The sequence below is a fragment of the Haliaeetus albicilla genome, chromosome 20 (genome assembly GCF_947461875.1).
Source record: "Haliaeetus albicilla chromosome 20, bHalAlb1.1, whole genome shotgun sequence".
Classification (NCBI taxonomy): Eukaryota; Metazoa; Chordata; class Aves; order Accipitriformes; family Accipitridae; genus Haliaeetus; species Haliaeetus albicilla.
This window is the reverse complement of record NC_091502.1, coordinates 62,005-83,609: the sequence shown is the minus strand read 5'-3', so window position 1 is coordinate 83,609 and position 21,605 is coordinate 62,005. Positions and strand designations below refer to the sequence as shown.

The 21,605-nt window shown below is 39.0% G+C and overlaps 1 protein-coding gene across 5 annotated transcripts; it reads right to left on the bottom strand.

Annotated features, from left to right (window-relative positions):
* Positions 1 to 49: 49 nt before the first annotated feature.
* PROSER1 (proline and serine rich 1) lies at positions 50 to 21,395 on the bottom strand. 5 transcript variants are annotated; one of them, XM_069807910.1, is made up of 14 exons: positions 20,693 to 21,395; positions 17,540 to 17,605; positions 16,748 to 16,816; positions 16,202 to 16,296; positions 14,416 to 14,509; positions 13,793 to 13,903; positions 13,004 to 13,087; positions 11,978 to 12,056; positions 9,606 to 9,701; positions 9,439 to 9,483; positions 5,359 to 7,120; positions 4,541 to 4,688; positions 455 to 530; positions 50 to 359 (listed from the first exon to the last, which is right to left on the bottom strand). In XM_069807910.1, exons 1-13 carry the CDS (start codon positions 20,735 to 20,737, stop codon positions 483 to 485), a joined length of 2,742 nt encoding a protein of 913 aa, XP_069664011.1. In that variant the 5' UTR covers positions 20,738 to 21,395; the 3' UTR covers positions 50 to 359; positions 455 to 482. The 5 variants fall into 5 exon arrangements, 4 of the variants coding, with proteins under 4 accessions (XP_069664011.1, XP_069664013.1, XP_069664012.1 ...); XM_069807912.1 differs by lacking the exon at positions 455 to 530 and having other exon boundaries at positions 50 to 386; XM_069807911.1 differs by lacking the exon at positions 455 to 530.
* Positions 21,396 to 21,605: the final 210 nt, after the last annotated feature.

Below are 21,605 nucleotides of genomic sequence, written 5' to 3'. Positions count from 1 at the left end.
TTTGAAAGAAATTATTGAAATCTGTATTTGCAAACACAATCCCAGTATGTTCTTAGTTGTTCCAAATAAAGATTTTATTTCAAAGAACATTTCACTACACCTTATCTTTGCAGTCTGTCAACAGAGCTGAAATATAGCAGTAATAGGCAACTTGAACAATGAAAAAATCATAGTTAGTCCAGAATTAAGTCATACAGCAACAGCCTTTTCCCAGCACAGGCAGAGTGTAAGATCTGGCATGGTTTGCCTCAGGAGCAGACTTTTACTTGACTTTTTAAAAATGGTGCTCAAGTAAGCATGAAAGAGCTCAGGATAAATCACCCCCTTCAGAAATTCCAATGCTGGGTCACAGGAGTTTGCTGCAATGCAGAACATAGACTTTATTCCTGAAGAGAAAAACATTACTAAAACCCAATTTTACATCAGGAGAAATATCTAAGAAATTGAAACTTACCTTAATCCTAACCACTGGAAAGTTCAATTTACAAAATCCTGCTCAACACGATTTGGCAAGAACAAGAGAGCCCGTTCTAGACAAAAAAACTTGACAGTTTAATGCTTCTTAGCCTATTTGTTCACTTGTCTAACACTGATGATGAGCTTCTATGTAAAACTACACCAGCTGTGCATGAAATACTCTTTCCTGGGTAAAGGTAAAGCTGCTAGACACCACTTAGCAAGTACATTGTTTCAGGAGAATACCATTTAATACAGTGGATATTCACTACTTCTCATCTGTTTTCATTTGGAGAAACAGGGCTTCACAGTCTCTTAGGTATCTTTGAGTTGTCTGATGTTCAGACAGGAAAAAAACAACAACCTACACCCCATGACCATTCAACAGAAGTTTTCAGAAACAAACTAATTATTTTTTCATAGAACACTGAAGAACAGCTGATGTCTGGTACTTGCTTTTGACTACACAGTAATGTGAATTAGTTTAAACTTTGATTGCTTGATGGGGAAACTAGGACTCAAATCAGAGATCAAACTCAGTAAGGTTACAAAATACTTACTGACTTTGAACTACTTTACATTCACATCTATGGGACAAAAGCCAATTTGCTCTTGAGAAGATACCTGTATTATTATTTTCTCCTTCTCCAACTGATTTACAAATCTACAAAGAAGAAGTCATGAAAAGAATGTGAAGGAAAGTATAATGCAAGATGGTAGAGATTTTTTCCACAGATTTCTTGAGTCAAGATACACGGCACTGATTTTAAAAGCAGTTCAGAGTGGAGAATCATTAGAATTCAACAGGTTTCACAAAATAAAAAAATGTAAGAGTGTAATGTTTTTATCTTTAGATTTAAAGTAATATGTACATTTCATTATTAAAATACAAGACTACCCAATTGCTGACAAAGTATTGAGGACACTATTTAAATTTTTTATCTAAACACTTCATAGGATAATTCTATTGCCACTCTTCAGGAAACCAGTTTTATAATTCAGTATATAATTCTGCATCATAAAGAAACAGGATAATCAAGATCAAACATTAGGAAGTGTCTTAGTAAAAACAAGTTTATTCATCTGTATTTTAGGCAAATATGTAAATAGTCAGCAAAGCCTTTTTGCCATGACTGTAAACCTTTTATTTAAAAAAGTTGTGTTAAAAACCAATACAGGAATTTCTGTTAATGTTCTAAAAAACTTTGTTCACATCTTGAAAGAAAATACATTAGCAACATCTCCCAGCAGAATTCATCTTTAAAAAAGTAAAACTCTAGGTGCAGAGCTGTTCTACAGTATAGTATCCTCTACGTTTTCATTTAATCACAGGATTGAATACCATTCATCTCTATTGCCTCTAGGACATCATCAAGAGTTTATCTTAAATAGATGATATTCAATGATGTGTTACACATTGCCACAGGTTCTAACATTATTAGAAGAGTGCATAACTGAATTTCACTAACAAAGCAAGACCTTTCTCTATGCTGCGTCATAACCCTTCCTAACCAATACAGTTAATTTAGCTATATGCCTTCAAAATCATGTACGTTTTCCAAGGAAAAATACTAAAAAAATCCATGGTCCAAATTCTGCTCCCACTTATATTCACAGGATAACATAAGCACCATCAAGTTGTGGTTTATAGCCAAAAAGCATATATAGAACCAGTGAGTTTATGAGTATAAGGGAGAGAAGAACTTGACCCATGTCTGTAAACATTCACAAAAGTCTGCAGTCAAAAGTGCCGGATAGGCAGCCTATCCGCAGTACAATTATTTCATTCACAGAGAGGTGCAGGGGCAGGGAGAATGTTATGGAACATCATTTTAGAGGCAAATCAAAATGCTTTTATGTACTTTGGAAAGACATACTCTCAGCTAGCTAAACCATACTCCAGTAAAACACAATCCACTTCTACCCAAATACAGTACAGCATCATTTCCTAGCTCTCCCATTCAGATTCAGACAAAGGAGTACTCAATTCAGCAGCAAGCCCATGACAATATTTCAGAGCATAAGAAACCCCCCACATCCCTCTGATCTAGCCTCCCTTAACATACTGCTGATGCTAACAGGAGATCCTCACACATACGAAGCAAAGATGTGAAGAACCATAAACTGACCTTGATCTATGCACACACAAGAAGTGTGCATGTAGACGAAAGATCGTCTACAGCTTTAAGTATCTAGTTTCAGTCTAGATCTCATTCTATATTAACCACATATACCATAAAACATAACAGAAGGATAGGTGCTTATACACACTATTAAGTATACTTGTTCTCCCTGTTTAGTTTGACAGCCAGTTGTTCTATTTACATAAACATGTTTGAAAGTTACTGATCGTGTAAGACACCAAACATTCAACTCATAAGCTAAAAGGAGAGCCAAGGATGCTCAGCAATTCACAGGATCAGACCCTGAATCAATTAAATGCAATCACAAATCAGGCTTGACATCTGACACAGCCTCCTGGAATCTTTTTACCCTCATGTTTTCCCCCTCTTTCCCCAATTCAGACCATGCTCCCACTAACGCAGAGACAGCCTTCAAAGTGAATAGGATCAGGCTCTGTCAAGCAACCACTGCAGTCTTTAAAAATGTCTGGTATTTATTGCCATCCACTCTGGGGCAGACTGGTCTGCAATGAAAATGGTGTTCCTGGTGTTGACGGATAGTTAGCAAAACCTTCAGGCTGAGCTGTATAGTTCTCCAGAGCAGAAGCAGAATGTGCCTTCAAGGAAGAGAAGAAGTTAGGAAACAGCACTGATGAAAACAAAGAAACAAACAAAAATCTAAATCAAGAAAAATTTCAGGCACAATACCAGTCCTACTCAGGCTAAAACAAAGTATAATCTGAAGTATGCAAATAACAGATGAACAATGCACCTATATGCAGATGTTAAACTGTAGTGCAACTACTGCTCTGAAATACCAGAGAATGAGGAAAGCAGTTGGATTAAGAGGAAAAATAAAGAAGCGTTACTGGCATTTACTTTCCAGTGGAGTAAGCCACAGCTGATTTGGAAGACATAGCTTAATCAGGAGCTGTAGTATTTCACTGACTTTGAACTTACTTTATTTTCATTGCTCAAGTAGCTAAGTGTTAGTTTTAGTGATTGGAACTTGTAAACAAGAAAACTGACACTTCCTCAATGCAATCTGCACACACAGATTTCTACAGAATAAATAAATACTCGACTTGCAAAAGCAGTACTGCCTAGATTAAGTAATTTGCTTCTTCGATCTATTTCCTCTGATATTCAAAAGATAGCTGATGATATTCTGCATATTGAACAGTACTTAGATACATGCTCCATTTCAAACACTGATGTGTCACCGAAGAGAGAAAACATTAATTCAAGACACTCAACTGCCTCTTCTAGTATTCTGTACAGAAGGACAAATTTCCTATCAGAATCTGTACAGAGACCGTTTTTAACAAAAGGCAAACTAAACATCTAAATACAAACTCTGATGATAGTTTCAGTTAACTTATGTAGGTTCATGACTGAAACAAGTTTTTTCATGGACAAGAGAGATGATGAAACTACACATTACCTAAAGCTACCTCAAGCTTATATTACAGCAATTGCATTTGTGGCAACTATCAAGAGAAAGGCACAACCACAAGAGACACAAATTCAAGACAATCTGATTGCGTGTGTAGAGGCACATAACTCACAACAAAGTGGTTTTCCACAGAAAACTTTAAGTGTTAAAATGTCAGACTGGAACTGAACACAAATTCTGCAACTACATGGTCAGCTCATTAGATTTAACACATACCTAGCAAAGATTTCACTTGCATGTCTTTTCTTTCCCTCTTCCCCATTTTACAAAGAGTTTTCAAAATGGGTTTAATCACATTCATAACATCCAGAAGCATCGTACATTGGCCTTGAGTAAGAAGTTAAGAAGTTGTTCTTCTTACAATTGATCATCCTTGTATCAGTTCTCAAACAGGTTAGGGGTTTTAATCACTTACTGACTTAAACTAATCCTGAGAAGTTAACACGCAAGTACATGCTCAAACAATTACTGGAAGCAAAACAGTATTAACAAATAGACATGTTACCTGTAGTAGTGCTGACTGTGCAGCCGCACTATGCTGCAATTCCTGCAAGGAAGATTGTGCGGCACTTTGGGGAAAGCCAGGGATACCAGGGAGAGATAAAAGACCAGGAAAAACTGCGTTTCCCGGTGTCTGTAGTCCAGAAGTCAGGCTGAAAGAACGTCAAGATGCGGCTATTATTAGGAACATCTGCATAACGTTTCATCCTATGTTTCTTTCTCTATAAGCTTATGTCTATGTAAATTAGAAAAGCACCTCTTTTTCTAAACCTCATAAAGGCCAGAATTTCCAAACAGAAGCCCAGTCTCTACCCACCTACAAATTATTCATGCACACACAAACCAAGACTGTCTGGACACACCTAAGAAAGGAACTTGGAAATTTTTGTACCTTGGCTGTGCCTACAGTTTGCACACACAAAAAAATTTACAGACAAAAGTTAATGCTGAGTACTTCCTTAAAACATAGGAACATCTAAAATATTGTCTGCTATTACCTGGATGTGTCAATGGATGCCCACGTGGAATGCATTCTTGTAAAAGCCTAGGAGGTGCCAAGTATCCTCGTCTGGGAAATAAGATCACTCAGCACCTCACTGGATTAGACTAGACTGTCATAACAGGGACTACTGAGGACAACCTATTTAGTAACTCCTCTATCAGTTTCTAAAGATAGGTGGAAATTTCCTGGTGAACTAACTTTAAAAATTAACTGTAATTTCTAACTATGAGTGAAAATAATGTCTATACCTAAAGTAAAATCAGTGTTTTCCTCAAGAGAAAAATAAATGGTTCTGATCTCCTTCAGAAACAGAAACATACCCAGCCTGTGCAACAAGTGCAGAGTTGAAGTTTGAGCTAAAGGCCGAGGCAAACCCTGGCAGGACCGGAGCCGGAGATGGGGCTGTGGCAGCTGCCGGCAACGGTGCAACTGCTGCTACTGCAGAAGATGCCTGGAGGCCAGGGAAAGAAGGGAGAGCAGGAGTGACAGAGGGTGTGTTAGAGACAGGAAAACCAGGGAAGGATGGGTTTGATGATCCCAGAGGTCCCTGGGCAACAGAAAAAAGGGAAGGGACGGCACTGGACAAGTTAAGCGAGAAGGGTGGAGCAGAGACTGTTGCTGAGGCGGCGAGTCCTGAGAGTACGGCAGCAGTGGAACTCACATGAGGGGCAGACACAGCTGAAGCAGTTGTAGACGGATTAGCTAACAAAGACCCTGGGAGAGTGACGGGTGGTGTAAGTGCTGGATTACCAGTAAAAGCAAAGTTACTGGTTAGAGATGTAAAAGGAGGAAGGCCATTGAACACAGGGGCAATGGGAGCAGAGGAGCCATGTGGGGCGAGGGACATTGAAGCCAGAGAACTGGAATTGTTTAGAGGACTACTCAAAGAGGAGAGACCGGACAGCGCTGGGTTCAGGGAACTGGGTAAACTGACTGGCACCGAAGCTGCTGAGGTGTATGCACGCCCGAGCGCTGACAGTCCTATAGTGCCATGAGAAGGGCCAGCTGAATGAGAAGGACCTTTGAAGGCTGAGAGGGTAGGACTCATGGGTTCTGTTTTGACCAGAACTGGGATACTTGTGGCAGCTGGGGCTGACGAGAGCTGCTGATCAGGGTTAGTAGGACTTGTGCCATGCAAGAGGGAGGCTGATGAGCCACAGTTGACTGGCATGATCGATGGTGAAGTGGTTAAAGGTGACTGTGCAGGCAATGTTGGAGGAGTGGAACTAGAATTGGCTACAGATGGGGATGGAAGACCTGGGAAAATGGCCAGCCCAGGTGTGGAGGAACGCTGTGGGGTGGGGGTGGCTGATGGAGTGTAACATTTGTTGACAGAGGAAGTGGGAGGGTCAGAGTTTTGATTAGCAAGAGCAGATAGAGACACAAGCTCACTTGTCATAGCAGAAGGTAAAGCAGATGAATTGATTAACGAGGTGTCATTTGATGTCAGAAATCCCTTTAAGACAGACAAAATTGGGTTAGGCAAGCTAAGTGAACCAGGAATGGAAGTGGCAGGAGAATTAGCAATTGTAGATGGAACAGGACTAGAAATCCCTTGGGCGTTGGGCGGCAAGGACAAAGGGAGGCCAGCAAAAACTGATGACAATGGAGTGGGATTATTAGCGGAAGCAATTGAAGAGGTTGCAGAAAATGGGAGGCCAGCAAATGGTGCAGCAGCAGATGCGAAAGCTTCACTAGGCACAGGTGTGGCGCACGGTGTGGAAGAACCTTGTGGAGCTGGCGTAGCAGTGGGTATAGAAGCCAGCCCAGAAAAAACTGCAGGGATAGGAGTAGAGGTTGCACTGTGAACAGATGTGACAGGAACACCAGGCAATGAAAGAGATTTGATGACAGTAGGGGTTGGGGTGGATGGCTGAGATGTATGGATGGAAGAGGAGACCTGTCCTGGGAAAACAGGAAGGACAGGGGTAGACATGTTCATCCCAGAGACAAGTGGAGTTGCAGGTGCTAATGGATGGCTTATTGCCTTGACAGGTGATGGGGTAGGGACTGGAGTAGCAGCAGGTGTTGAAGGATTAGAACCATGAGGAGTAAAGAGCTGATTCGCTTGTGCAGAAAAAGCTGCAAAGAAACAAAACTGGTAAGAATACTTGAAACTGTCCAAAATGTTTGAAATCAACACAAACACATTTTATACAGCATTTCAAAATATGATACACAGGCAATAGCTAACATACAATGTCTGTATATAAACAATGAACACTGAAGCCTATGAAAACAAAACAAAAAGGTATGTAGAAACACATCACACAAGTTGTACATCATGTAGGCTGCCACTCCTCTTTAAAACACTTTGTGACATCTGCTACCTCTTCATGATCTCATGCAAGACAGTTAGATACTCAAATACACTCCATAAGAATGTCTTAAGCACAGGTAAACTCCCTCCCTCTGGTCCCTAACACCTGGCAGTACCCAAACCAGATCTAATATTCCATCAGCATCAGATCACCTGGGCTCCTCTGCATCCACTCTCACTGAAGGTCAGAATTTCCTTCAGAACCAGTTAATTCAATGTATCATGATTTCAGAGAAGTTTAGTCAACAACTGAAGAAAGCTGATTTCAGGTGCTGGTATTTTTCTTTCCTTCAAAATCAGGTCATTCTCTTCATTGTGTTTCCTTCAGATTTTGATTCTAAGAAGGTACACTTTTAAATTCATGTATCACACTACAGTATTAAACTAACATTGGCACTTGACTTTATCAACAAGTATTTCTGTAAGTCTTTAGTCAGGTGTCTATAATTGAGGCAAGCACCTGCCACTAGGAATATCAGCTTCTATCAACCCTACAGAGTAGGTGAAAGAGGCATCAGTCAAGCTGGAGGAAAACAGGCAGGCACACGGCAAATGGGGATGTGGAGGTTGGTGGAAAGAAGCTGCATTTATGAAAATTGGCATGTCAAGAGCCTTGATACGCCTCTATCTAGTTTCCTGTGGAATATGAATGTGTTAATTAATCATTCCTCTCAAACAACACTCATGCTTTATTTTACTTTTAAAATGATCTGTTCAGCTGTAAGCAAATCACTGGTCCAACCAGTCAAACTCATCACCCGTAAGTCTGTAACAACTTAGCTTTCTCTCTTGCCTAAATTCTACATATACGCACACAAACCCAAAACTGGAATTGTTAACATCTTGGACCTAAGTTGATATGACAAACACCTGTTTTATGTATTTTGAAACTCTAAAACCAGCAGGTTTGCAAACAAACTATTTCTTTTTACATATTCTTTTCCAAAAACCTAGTCCAAGATTGCTCAGCTCTGGATTGTGTTCTTTCCTCATCCTGTTTCCAAGCTGAAGACTCTCCTAAAGATCACTGTTGTTAATCCTGACAGCCAGGATAATTACCAGAGAAAAACAGCTGCAATAGAACCCAGAGCTGCTACTGAATATCCCCTCCTAAGAGAAGATTTCATTCCTTACACTGTATTCATTTAGCTGTATAAACTACCTTGTAAATACATGCACACTTAAAGGGGTATATATGAATAAAGTGATTATTTGAAACAGCAACATTTCTGTAGAACTATCCCTGGGCATAAAGGAGAAAAGACAAGACAAAACATAACTTTTTTCTTTTTTTTCCCTAGAAATATTTACAGGAGCTAAACTTATCATGGTCATTTTATCTATTTTGGGTGTTTGTTAATATGCTTGACTCAATAGTCAGTAGATTCTCAATTTCTATTTGTCAGACCTAACAAAGTATTATCAAAGCCTTTGTGCAAGTAGTTCATAATGGGATTTATTATGATTTGTACTAAGTGTACAAAGCGTACAAAGTACCAGACAAATAGAGACAAAAAACCAAAACCAAACAACCTCACAACTCTCTCTTCTGCAAAAAAGAATTGGATTTTAAAGGGTAAGACAAAAGTGCAGGTAGACATTGTTGGATGTTAACAGTCAGGGATAAGACATTCTACACATGGATTTCAACAAACTATAAGTAAAGAATCTCTCTTGTATTCCTAGCTTCCCATTGCAACTAATATATGAAATTGTGAATGAATTTTTTAATAGATGTCCAGAGTTTTAACAACTGCAAAGATATTACTGAGTGCTTCAGTGCCCTACATTGCAAAGCATATTTTGATTTAGTTTTTTGCATTTCTCCCATACTTATATGCTGAAGAATATAAAACTTTAATGAGCTGACACAAAAGGCTGAATTTTAATGTTTCAACTTCTAAGTGCCAAATGTCTGAGATTATTTTATTTCTCAGCTCTCAAGGGATCCTATTCCAACAGTAGTTAAATACTTGAGAGGCTTATGAAAATCCCACTAAACAAATAAGTTGTTTACATTTTCTGAACAAATAACAAAGATACAATCAACCCAAAAATCTCCCTGTGGATTTGCAATTACCTTGATTTTGGGAAGGTTTTGCCTGGCTGGAAAGGTCCTCATTTTCTAAACAGAGAACAACACCTTGTTATTTAAAAGCAGATGAAACTCCAGCAGTGAATGATCCATTCACAACAATGAATTAGAAAAAATACCATCAGCATTTTTTAAAGGTATGCATGTTTTACCTGAAACCACCTGATTAGCAGTGTATGGTGGAGGAGCTGGTAAGCCTGGAGCTATGACATTAGCCATTGGAACTAAGCCAGCATTGTTGTAAGCACCTAAAAGAACAAATGCAATACAGGTATCAGTTGTCAGAAGAACCCATATCTAAATGAACCAGTAAGTGTCTTCCTTTAAAAGAACATTTTCAAGATTGTAAGACATTCCTTCACCAAAAAGCCAGACCAGTTAATCATTCAGGTTGGATGCTGGCTTTTGCCAATGTCTGCCTGAATGACATGCATTGTGATCCAAATTTTAGTAATGGCAGTTCTCTTGAAAAGCTTTTTCAGCCAGGTTTCAATTGCTTTCAGTTCCATTTTGCCTGAAAAACTCAAAGGGGAGGAGTGATTCAGAGTGTCTGCACATCATTTGTTCTTTTTCTATTCCTAACTTAAAGGCAGTTGCTACTCTTCCTTTAACATTAAAACCTTGACAAACAAATGAGCCAAACATACATCAATGACCATGACCATGCCTCCAACACTAGTCAGAAAATTCAGAGAAAAATGTCCCATCTCAAATATTTAGTCTATCATTCTTCAATATATCTTTAAATGTTAAGAAATTCAAGTGGATTAGCAAATTATTTTAATATAAAATACCTACTGCACTTGACATTTTAAAAAATACCTTTTTTCCTCCCTTATTCTTTGGAACAACTCAAACTGTTGTATTGCTGTGGTATACAGTTCTGATGAAGAACATCAGAATTTAAATCACAGGAACATAAATACACTTCACAGTGGTCCTAAATGAGTGTTTTAAGAGAATAAGAACTTACGCTTCATGGGAAAAGGCAGCACTTGAACAAATGCAGTAATTTGTCACACACAACTCCTTTCTGATTTCACACTTTCATAATAGTTCTACCTAATGTTAAGATTCCTTGCATGACAACTCTTGGCTGAAAATCAGAAAAGCAACTAACAATCATTGCGTCACCCAGGAAGGAAATGTTAAACCAATACATCTCAGAGGCAGAAAACAAAACATCATTCTGACCGTTGCTTCAAAACAATCACACTCAATAGTTTCAGGTCAGCATCTGCAATTTCATTAAATACATTTTTATATATATAAACATATCATCAGTCACAAGAGTTTTTTTAAAAACCATGCTGCATCCTAATAAGGCCCTGAAACCTCAAAAGCCGTTTCATATTCTAAAATGTACTAATACTCACATCCAGTCACAGGCCAAATTTTGTGCTGTAACTTACTTTGGATAGGATTTATTTGATACAAATTTGAGCTAGTCTGCAAGCTTCCTGTACGCTTTCTGGGGAGCAAGTCATTTCTAGAGCACAAATCATCAGACTTACTTTAGCCACTAGTAGTGCTCATTTTCCCAAACTGACTATAAAGAGACTTGCAGACATCAAGTTACTTAGATGACTCACCCTTCAACACACATGCTAAGAGCTCTACCACACTTTGTTATCAAATACCTTAAAAACTCCCTGAAATCCCTAACATCAATGAAAAGCAAGCTTCCTTACCAGAGCACTCCTTGCTCTGCAGTACAGAATTGCAAGATTAGGAAAAGGTTTCAGCTGCTGCTCAAGAAGACCAGAGTCTGACTACGTAAGTACTCTAACCTCTTCTTCCAAAGAAATGGCAATTGCCTTGCTCCCTTCCAAAAATGTCTGGAATCAAACAACTGATGCAGCAAAGCAAAGAGAGAGGAGTTTATGAAGAAAGACTCAACCTTACCTAAGGCACAAGGCTAGTAATAGTCAGACCAAACACAGGAAAAGGCAATCATTATGTCCCTTCTGAGACTGAAATCTACATGCCTAAACTTTTCTTTTGGGAAACTGTTTTCCCTCCACTGTGATAGAGAGAAAGTAAAACTGAAGGCAACTGAGAAACAGATTAGCCCTTCAACTGAGAAACAGATTACCATTCTTCAGCAAGTTCCTACATATTTCCACCCAATTCAGGCCTGTGCCTGACCATATCCTAAGTTTGGTACAACAGCAAGAAGTCAACAGACTTGTCAAGCCAAAGCCCAAACCTTGGTCAAACATCATGACAAAGACACAGCCCTAATCTTGTCTAACATGCACAATGCCTCCCATAAACGAAATACTTTGTCATCAGAACAGAACTGTGAATCTTCCTTATGATGTCAATGTTAGAAAAAGAAGACAATATATTCCTCCTCTTATCAACTCTGCAGTCATGACAGGAAGAAGTAGAAACCAGTACCCAGGAGCACAAGCCAATTTCAGATATGACCATGGTCAGAGAAACTGACACTTGACACTTATTACTTAAAAAGCAAATGGGTGAAACAATAGCATCAAGCTAAAACACATAGAAGCCTTACTTGGTGCAATAGTTGCATGTGGCCGACATGGTGGGATGGGGTATGGAACTGGTTTGTGTGGATTGTAGGTTGATGGAGCCTACATAAACAAAAAACAAACGGAAGAAGCAATAGTGAAAGCATTACCTAATGTTTCTCAGACAAAAAACTAACATTCAGATAGTACTACAGACAGCTGTACTTCACGGGAAAAATATTTGATATCAAATTTCTTCATAACACCCATAGTAACTGCAAATATTTCACTCTTTCTGGAAAGAATGAAACAAATGTAACTAGTATACCTTTAGATTGTAATGTAATATTGAACACAGGTGAGAAAGGGAACTTCTTTCTGCCTTGTAGTCTTCACACTCTGCAGTCTTGGACTGACTTCTCATTTTAAAGATTTAACAAACTTAAAACTAACAAATACTTAAGAAGGTGTCTGTCCCTTTAAAATAATACAGCTTAGTGGGAAACATCTCATAATAAAAGCAAAAATAAAACATTTGGACAATACTTCAAAGCAGTATCAGGTTCATTGAAAGTTTGTCCCACATGCTTAAAAACTTTGAAATACAGATCAGCTGTTTTGTTAAGAAACAAGAACCTCTTTCTAAGGCACTGCTGTAATTCAAATTTCCAAGATGTTCTTATGTTCATGTGCGAAACCCTCAGAGACTATAATAAAAAATTGTATATATTGGTATCTAAAACTTCCACTAGCTCATGATGGAGTACTAAAAATGCTTTTAGTTTTCTCTTCTGCTACTTTAATTTAAATTATGCCTTCCAATGCACACACATTGTATCCACTAGAGAATCCTATCCCCCACAGATATAAACTACAGCTTCTTTTCAAGTTAAATAAAAAAATACTAGGTCATATTATCTTCATTATAGAAGCTTAGCTTTGCTTAAATTGCTGCTCTACAGTCTTCTTGCAACGTAACAGCATTTTATATCAATGCCTTATTGAATTCGCTGGTGGTTGAATTTTTTTTTCTTAAAAGTTTCATTTATTTATTCATTCATTAGACATACTGGTTTGGATGGTCCAAGTATACGGGCTGCTATTCCCTTTCCTTCATTAGTACATTCTTCTGTGTCCTTTTTGACAGGGGTTCCCTGAAACAAAATAAAATTAAACTATTAAGTATTAATTTAGAAGTAAATCTTGCTATGGAATTTCTCCCATATTTTTTTTTTCTAAACTACACTTGCATTTTTGAATATTCTGGAAGTGATATTTAACAATGTTTGTTAGGAAAAAGAAACTGTTCCAGTCTTGTAAAGAGCATTCCAATAGCTTGGTTTGTAACATGGAGCTTTTGTAAAGAGATGCATATTAAACAGTCCACATTTCTGACATAATTAGAATTCTGCATTTTGACTTGTAGTCATGGTAACTTATATTTTGCAGTCCCTTAAGTGTTCACGTGAAATACTTAACATGGTTGTTCAAGAACTGCAAGAAGATTAGCAGTAGTACTGTAGTGACCACATTAGGTCATCTTCTCAACCTGCCAGTAAGGCTCTTCACACCTCTCCAGATTCCACCAAATATTGCTGAAGTTTACAATGTTTTCCTTGTATGAACAATGTCTTATTTATGCAGTAATCTTTACTTGAAGCAGCACAGAAAGAATGGGCAAATAAAAATTATGCAAGTTCCCTATAAATGTGTAACAGGGTAATAAAAAAACCAAAAACCAAAACATTGCTTTTGATTCAACTCCTCCTTCCATGTATATGAATACTGGTTTGGGTTATACTATAATGAATCCTAAATCAAGGATGCTGTGAAAAGGAAAAGCATAGAATCACGCTTACTGGGAAAATTCCATTTATGCGGCTTGGTTTGCCCTTGGGATAAGGATTGCCAGGAATCATGCCACAGGATGATATCATAGCATGAGGAGCCTTGCAACCCGTTTTTGAAGCCTGCAAGGTAATCAAGAAAGGACATTATTTGCTATCAAATTCAATGCTTTAGAGAAATGAATTACTATTTCATGACATTTAGACTGCATGAGTCAACCTACATGGAACAATTCAAAGCTTTGTCTCAAATCTTCTTCCCAAATAGTCCAAGTAGTGTGAAGTTCTGCCAAAGTCCCCTTTATTTGAACAACTCTACTTGGACCACCTCTGCTTCTACTGAACTTGGGGTTAAGCACCTGGTGTTCTCTAAAACAAATGCAGACTGTTTCCTGCAGCACTGGTTGCAATTCTATGCCCCTTTTTCCATATGATCCTAATGCCTGACAGAAACTTCCCCCTTTTTTTGCACATGTATTACATAGCTCTTATCTTTTTGCAGCTGCTTCTTTCAGCTTGTCTTCCACCAAAAGTTCCCAGCGGTCTTCATGGTAAGTCCTGACCCCACAATGACCATAAGGATGGAAATAATACTGTATCTGACAGAATCGAGGATACTAGAGTATCTGGACTACCTGTTCAAGAATTCTTCTGCATCTTTTCTTCTCTGACATATTAATTCTGAACAGATCTTCAATAAGGCGATAATTCTGAGCATCAACAATGTTGCTATAAATAAAGACATTGACAGATAATTACTGCCATTCCATATGCTTATCAGAAATAATGCACTACTGAAAAGTGACCAAAACTTGTTCAGCCAGTACCCAACAGTACATTAAGAAACTATAATTAGTTCAGATCATAATATTACTATTATTATTAAAGTAAAAACCCTGGGCTTAAATATGGACTTCATACCTGTAAATGAAACATGGTATTAGAATTAAATATCAATATGCAACAATGGACAATGATGGCTAAACTTTATGGCAAAAATAACTACATTGACAAAATGAATTTTGCATCACAACAGTTCATTAGAAAGCTTCAATTGCTACTAGCATACAATTCCCAGCCCAGCAGAAAACCAGCAGCCACTTAGTTTGCCACTGTTTCTTGCTAGACTGGTAGAGAAACAAATTATTCTACCTGCGTATTTCAAAACTCTGACCACATCACCTTTACTTCTGTCAAATATTACCAGCCCCATCCAAACTACTGGAAATGCAACAAAGCCCCAAAAAGGAAGACTTCTCAAAGGAGGATATTAGCAGAAATGGAATCAGCAGAATGTTGAACAAAGACATGAAAAACACCTCAAATAATGGTATTAAAATGTGAATGAACTTTCAGCTTTGTTCTCTAGTTTTGATTAGCAAAGTAAGTAGTACACAGATTTGGGTTAGGATTTCTATATTATGACTCCCTTATTATGCTCTTGCCCTGTAGAAACCCAACAGCTCAAGAAGTTACCACGCTCTCCCCCCGCAGCAGCTGAAGTGTAGCAGCTAAAGAGTCTATGAGCTCCAGTCTCATTTCAAGAAGCAAAACAGGTTAGTTTAATGTGCCACTGAACTTCCTTTAGGCTACCCTGTTTTGTTTTGGTCTGAAAGAGATCAGGAGCATTCACACAGCTTCTTAAAGCTCAACTCCGAAAGCAAGATCATGTCTATATCCTCAGTCTTTTGTTTTATGGATATTTATAAAATGAATTTATATGCCTCAAAATGTTCAAGCTGGCTGTAATATATAGCATTCATATGCAAGGCAGACATGCTTCATGCAAAAAAAAACCCCGCCACCCAAAACAGAACAACACTTCATATAATAAATCCCCTGAACCAGGCAGAAAAGTTCCAATATAAACATACGCAAAAGGTAGATCCTTTGAAGTGACTGTGTTCAGTAAAAAAACCCAACTTTCTGTATAAACATACATTTAGAATATCTATACATCTTTTATAGATATTAGATCTGTAAATCAAATATGTCAATTTAAGAGATGTATTTATTTAACTCATTTTTACATACATAATATTTAGAGAGTTTTTCAAATGCAAAAGGGTCAATTCCCAGAATACCCTGGTCTCAAGCCTTTTACGTTTCAGTGAGCAGAAATAAGCTTAAGGCTCTCTTCACTGTCTACAAAATTTGAAGACCACTGTAAAGATACTGGCAAAGTGGCAGTTTTCCAGCAGGCAGAAGCCCACATAGCAGCATGCTAAAGACTCAGAAGAACTATAGAATTTTGCACAATGTCTACTTCTAATTCTTCTTTTTACAGCCCCATCAATAATGGATTCGTGTTTTACCTTAATTGGCCACAGTGTTTCCTTCTAGAGGTATCTTAAGTTTTATATACTGAAACATTAGTAAAAACAATACAACTTAAGGAAATATAATATGAAAGATACTTACGAAGCTAAGATTTCAAGGGCAATAAGTTTATCTTTACTGAATGTGAAGCAGTTGAGAATATTAACCATTTTTGATGCTGGAACTGCCACTATTTTCTGATGAGTAAGCAAGAAAGAAAAAAGTGTATATAAAATAAGACACTATAATTATTTTTAACCCAGAGTGCTTCATATCACATATTTCACTAAACATTTAATATTCTCTCCCTCCCACTGGGAAGGAGACTCTACACACTAAATGCTGAAAAAGGAACTGCAAAAAGCTCTTGCCAAAAGCAGAGAAATTAGGAAAGTTAACAATAGTTAAAAAGGTCTACGTCTATTCTTGTGATACACAGGAAAGTAAAAGATACTTTAGCCAAAAACATACCCTGGTTAAAAGTATGACGTTTCATATTTTGATACCATTGAAAAAGAAAGAGGTGAAGAGGAAACTTTGAAGATTAAAGGGCAGACCGACCCATCAGTTGCAAAAGTAGACATCTCATAACTAAAATAAGATTAAGAGGGCAAACGTACTCTACAAGATTATGCCGCAAGAACTTACATGTTGTAAAGCCTTTATTGCCTTGAGCTGTGGTTCAGCCCAGGAAAAGTATCTCAGTAACTCGACAACCTGCAACAGAAGGGCTTTCAATTAATCTTTTATATATATTAAAAAATTATGCTAACAGCATCAATATGATCTTTCCATTTTGGAGTACAGTGGTATACTGCTAAAAAACATGTGTCTGTCTGCGATATTTGATTACAGTAGTGCCTACCAGTATCTAATGTTCTTTTTACTTCTGAGTAGGCACCTAAAAATTCTATGTTATGAGATGAAGTTTTTCTATGGAAATACTTAAAATACTTACTCCTCTCTATATATTTGCATATATGCACAACAATTGCCGCAGTATTAGAATAAAAGAAATTAAGTCTTTCTGAAAAAGCTTATCAACATTCAGTATGTCAAACAGCATAGTCACCAAACGTACACAAAAAAAAACCCCAGAAAAAACAGGAAAAAAATCTACATAGTATCGAAATAAGTTGTATACTTATTACTACATGCCAGTTTAGAAAATACATGCAAAATAATCCTGAATTCCATGATGATAAATTTCTCCAATTTTCCCACACAAGAATGAAAATGTAATTATTTTGGTAACAAAACAACTTGGAACTATTTTTAACAGTTTAATGCTGATATAATAATGAGGAATTAAATCTCCTCAGTTAATAAATAGAAAAGCTAATATGATCAGCCTTAGTATGATTGGAGACATTGTCTTTCTGCATTACTGAATACACAAAACCAATAGCTCCCATTAAACCCATGACTGTTGACTTTTACCTGTTCACTAGAAAAGTATCCATGAACATATTCAATAGCTTTTAATTTGTACTCAGTCAATACAGCCTAGAAGATACAGGGAAAAAAAGATGCACGATTAGTCCCTCAAAAATTATAATTATAGCACAACCATCTCCTAGACTAATCTATTGATCTAAAAAAATCTGAACTAACAAAGTGACATTTGCATCAATTACACTGCAATGTTTCTGAATAACAGTATACTCCTTAGATAATTGAGAGAACAATGAAAAGCAGAGATGTAAATAAATTCTTAAAAATTACTCTTTTTTTATTTCATTTTGCTTTTTTTGTTGTTGTTTAAAACTGTACTGAGAGATCATCATCACTCTTCCTTTTGCCTCGAAGGTTTATATCAACTTTATGTTAAACAAGATAATAGTTGATTATTCATACAATCTCTTTGTATGTTCCCTGTAAAACAATTGGCAAAGCATCCTACTTCAGTGAATTTATGAAGAGACTGGATAACAAGTCTGTACAGACAGAATTAAATATACAAGAAAGCTTGCTCCAGATGTTGATGTTGTCTTATCATTACCTTCCCATAGTTCAAACCTTAATATGCAATCACACAAAACAAAGCAAGCAGAGTAGTTTAATGCAGTACTGGCCACCACTTTTGACTTAGTGGCAAGATAGTTTTGTTGATAACCACGGCGTTCCTCCCTCTCCTCATACCCAGCTCGCTGATACAGGTACAAGATGTAAAGAAGACAGGTAACAGCTGAATTCCTGCCCCTAACTGGTGCAAAAGCCTTTCTTCCCCAGTTCCCCAGGCCCCCATCTATTGCTAGCTCTCATGCTTATTCTCAAATAACCTCCAGCTTCACCCACACACCCATTTCTATCTTCTTCTCAATAGCCCTAAAACCTACCACACAGACATGAAGTTCTCCATCACTGCAACCTGACTGTGAGTAGCACAGGTGCACAGAAACCCACTTGCATACTGTTTGAGGCAACCCCCTTCCTTTCTGTACCTCATTGAGACCAACACTACCAGACACGCTGAAGTCACAGGGGAAAAAGAACTTCTCTCTTCATGCTCATTTTTTTCTACTCTCCCTTCCTTCTCTTCACATATTTTGGGAAAAAGCTGGACGTCATATAGCAACTTCTTTACCAAAACAAATGTCTCTTCCTCCTTAAATCAACAACTGAATGACTTTATAATAAGAGCACAAACAGAAAGCACTGCTAAGTATATTTGGGGGTGGGGGGCGGGGAAACACACAAATCCCCGAACTTTATTTTGTTAATAATCATAAATATACATGGGGAAAGATAGAACTAAGCTACACATTAAGACATTTAAATAATTGTTCCTGCTAATTGTAGGACTGAAAATGGAACACACCAACACAAATGCCTTGTGAATCTCATAATAAAGAAGGTTCTACCACAGAGCTAGAAATGAAGTTTAAACAAAGACCTAGCAACAAAGACACAAAATAAGCATTTGGAAAATGAATGTTATACTGCAACAGCACAGCCATTATTAACACAGCACAGCACTGATCCTTAGATCAAAAGTAAGTTAGGTTTACAGGAATACAGGCAGATAGCATACAGGAAACATAATTGCCTAAAATCACATGTCAAAACCCTTTTGTCTCAAGTCTTTAGCAATCACAGAGAGTATTCTGAAGGGCCGCACTGCAGTAGTAATATTTGAAACATTACTCCCTCCCACCATCAATTCTCAGAGAAAGTAGTCACATGCAAGTTGTTCCCTGATTTTTTCCCCCAGATTTTCCATAATAATTCTTAGGTTGGGAGGGAAGTCCACACTCTGAAATATCTTAGGCTGTCACATTTTTAGCTGGTCATACAGCACGGAACATACCTGTTTTATAAAGGAAAATTTATGACCATGACCTTATGCAAAAATGCTAGCAAGTGCAGTTGTGATAACAAAGACTCATCCTGGGGCTTTTGTGCACAGCGTTTTATACCCCAATATGTTCCAAAATAATAATACTACAACTGCAGCCATCACTGCATCTCATGCTGAAGAGAAGCTGAATGGAAACTCAACTCTTTTAACACCCAAGACAACCCATAACAAAAAACACCTATTTACAAAAACGCTAAGGATTTCTTTTCTGCCATAAGGCAATCTTATCCGAAACAAGCCCTTCGTTTTCGCACAAAGACAGCTTTAGCAGGACATGTAACTGTTCTACTGTGACACTTGTATCAACTCTGCTTAACTACAGCAAAATACATCATCCCAGGTTTGTACTTTCCATGCAAGATAGGAACTATTAATCTCAGAGGTTCTGATTTTTAGTATCTCTTTTTTCACTTCCAGCATTTGGGGAACTGTCCCAACCACCAACCTCTAGCTTTCCTGTTAAAAGCAGGCCTCTGTGCAGAAAGAAACAAAGAAACCTGCCAGGCACCAGGAAGCCTAGGTTTGTATCTCTGCTTCCCACAACCAGTAGGTATTTTTCTCAGTGAGTTTTTAACAGGATACGCACAAACACAGTTCAGAGCATGCATCAAAACCCAGGATTTTACATCCTGGAGAGGTGTGCACATACTCCTGAACTGTGGGAGATGTGATTTTGAACAAGGACAGCAGAGTGCAGCTTTGAAATCAGCCCTCTCATGTCATATTTGCGTGTTGCATCTCCTAAACCATCATATAAAAGGTGGATACCTCACACTGTAAGTCTCCATTTCTAGTCATGCCAAGCAAACACAGTAGCCCCTCCCCCACAACGAGAGATACTTGGCTATTTTGGCTTTTCTTCCTCATCTTCCTTGACAACGAAAATGCTGTGACAAACTTACTCAAGTGCTTATTTCAAATGAGGGCTCTTCAAGCACATGTTGTTAGCTCAATGATAGCACTCTGGACATTCAGTCTCAGTTTTCTGAGAAAATAAAAACATCTCAAAGAGAGCAAGCATGTCACAGCAACTTCACACCGATACATCCGACATACAAAAACTAGGATACACCAGCAACACAGAATTACAGTTCTTCACACCGAGGTGAAATTTAGTCTTTATTGAGTCCCGAAGTGCTTATTAAAGAACGCAAACACCTAACCTGGTGTGTTCATCAAGAGGAATATTCTACCATCAAATGGTTAAACTGACATGCAAAATGCAAGGTTACCTTTCTAATTTCATCCAGCACGGTTTCAAATGATTTCTTATCCATCTTTATTAGTTCATTCAATGCAGATATTTAAACATGGAGGAAAAAAAAAAATCCAGGACAAAGGCTTAGTCTTTAAGCATACAGGAAAAAAATAATTTAAAAAGCAACAACAAAAAAAAAAGCAGCAGCAGCAGAGCAAGAAAGGCAGCCTTGGATCTTCTCGGCCCCCCGGAATTTGGCGCTGACGCCTCTGCGGTGCTGAACACAGTGCAAGAGACAAAAGCGGACCGCCGGCTGCTGCTCGCCGCCTCGGCGGAGACCCGCGCCCGCTCACTGCGCGTTGCGAGGCTGCTCCCGCCGGCCAAGGAAGACGAAAGGCTGGCGTCGGAGAGGCCGCGGCAGTCGAGGCCGCTCCAAGCGGCCGCGCAACGACCCCGCAGCGACGCGGCGCGGCGCTCCCCTCAGCACGCGGCGCCGAGGCCCGGCCGGCCCGCGCCCGCCTGCGGGGCGCCCCCACGCCCCATAGCTCGCTGCGCCGCCGCCCGTGGATCCCGGCGGTCGGGGGCTGAGGCGCTTCCGAGGGGCCGCCGGGGAACGCGGGGCAGCGGGCCGAGGCAGCCTGGGCAGCGAGGGCGCGGCGCGCAGCCCAGAGCCACAGACGGCGCGCCCCACTCAGCCGGCCCTACCTCTCCGCCGTCGCGCTCCTGTGACATCACAGCGCGGAGACGAAGGCCCTACTCCACGCTGGCCACAACAACGATGCCTGCGCGGAAACGGCGGAAATTCGAGCCGGACTCCCCCTCTTTCGGCTCCTGGGCGTCGTGTCGAAACACTGGCCGCTTCTGCGGGGCGTCGCTGCGCCCTCTCTAGCCTGTCTCTGCGCTGCCGCGGCTCGGCTCAGAGCCGGCACGGCCTCGAGCAGCCCGGC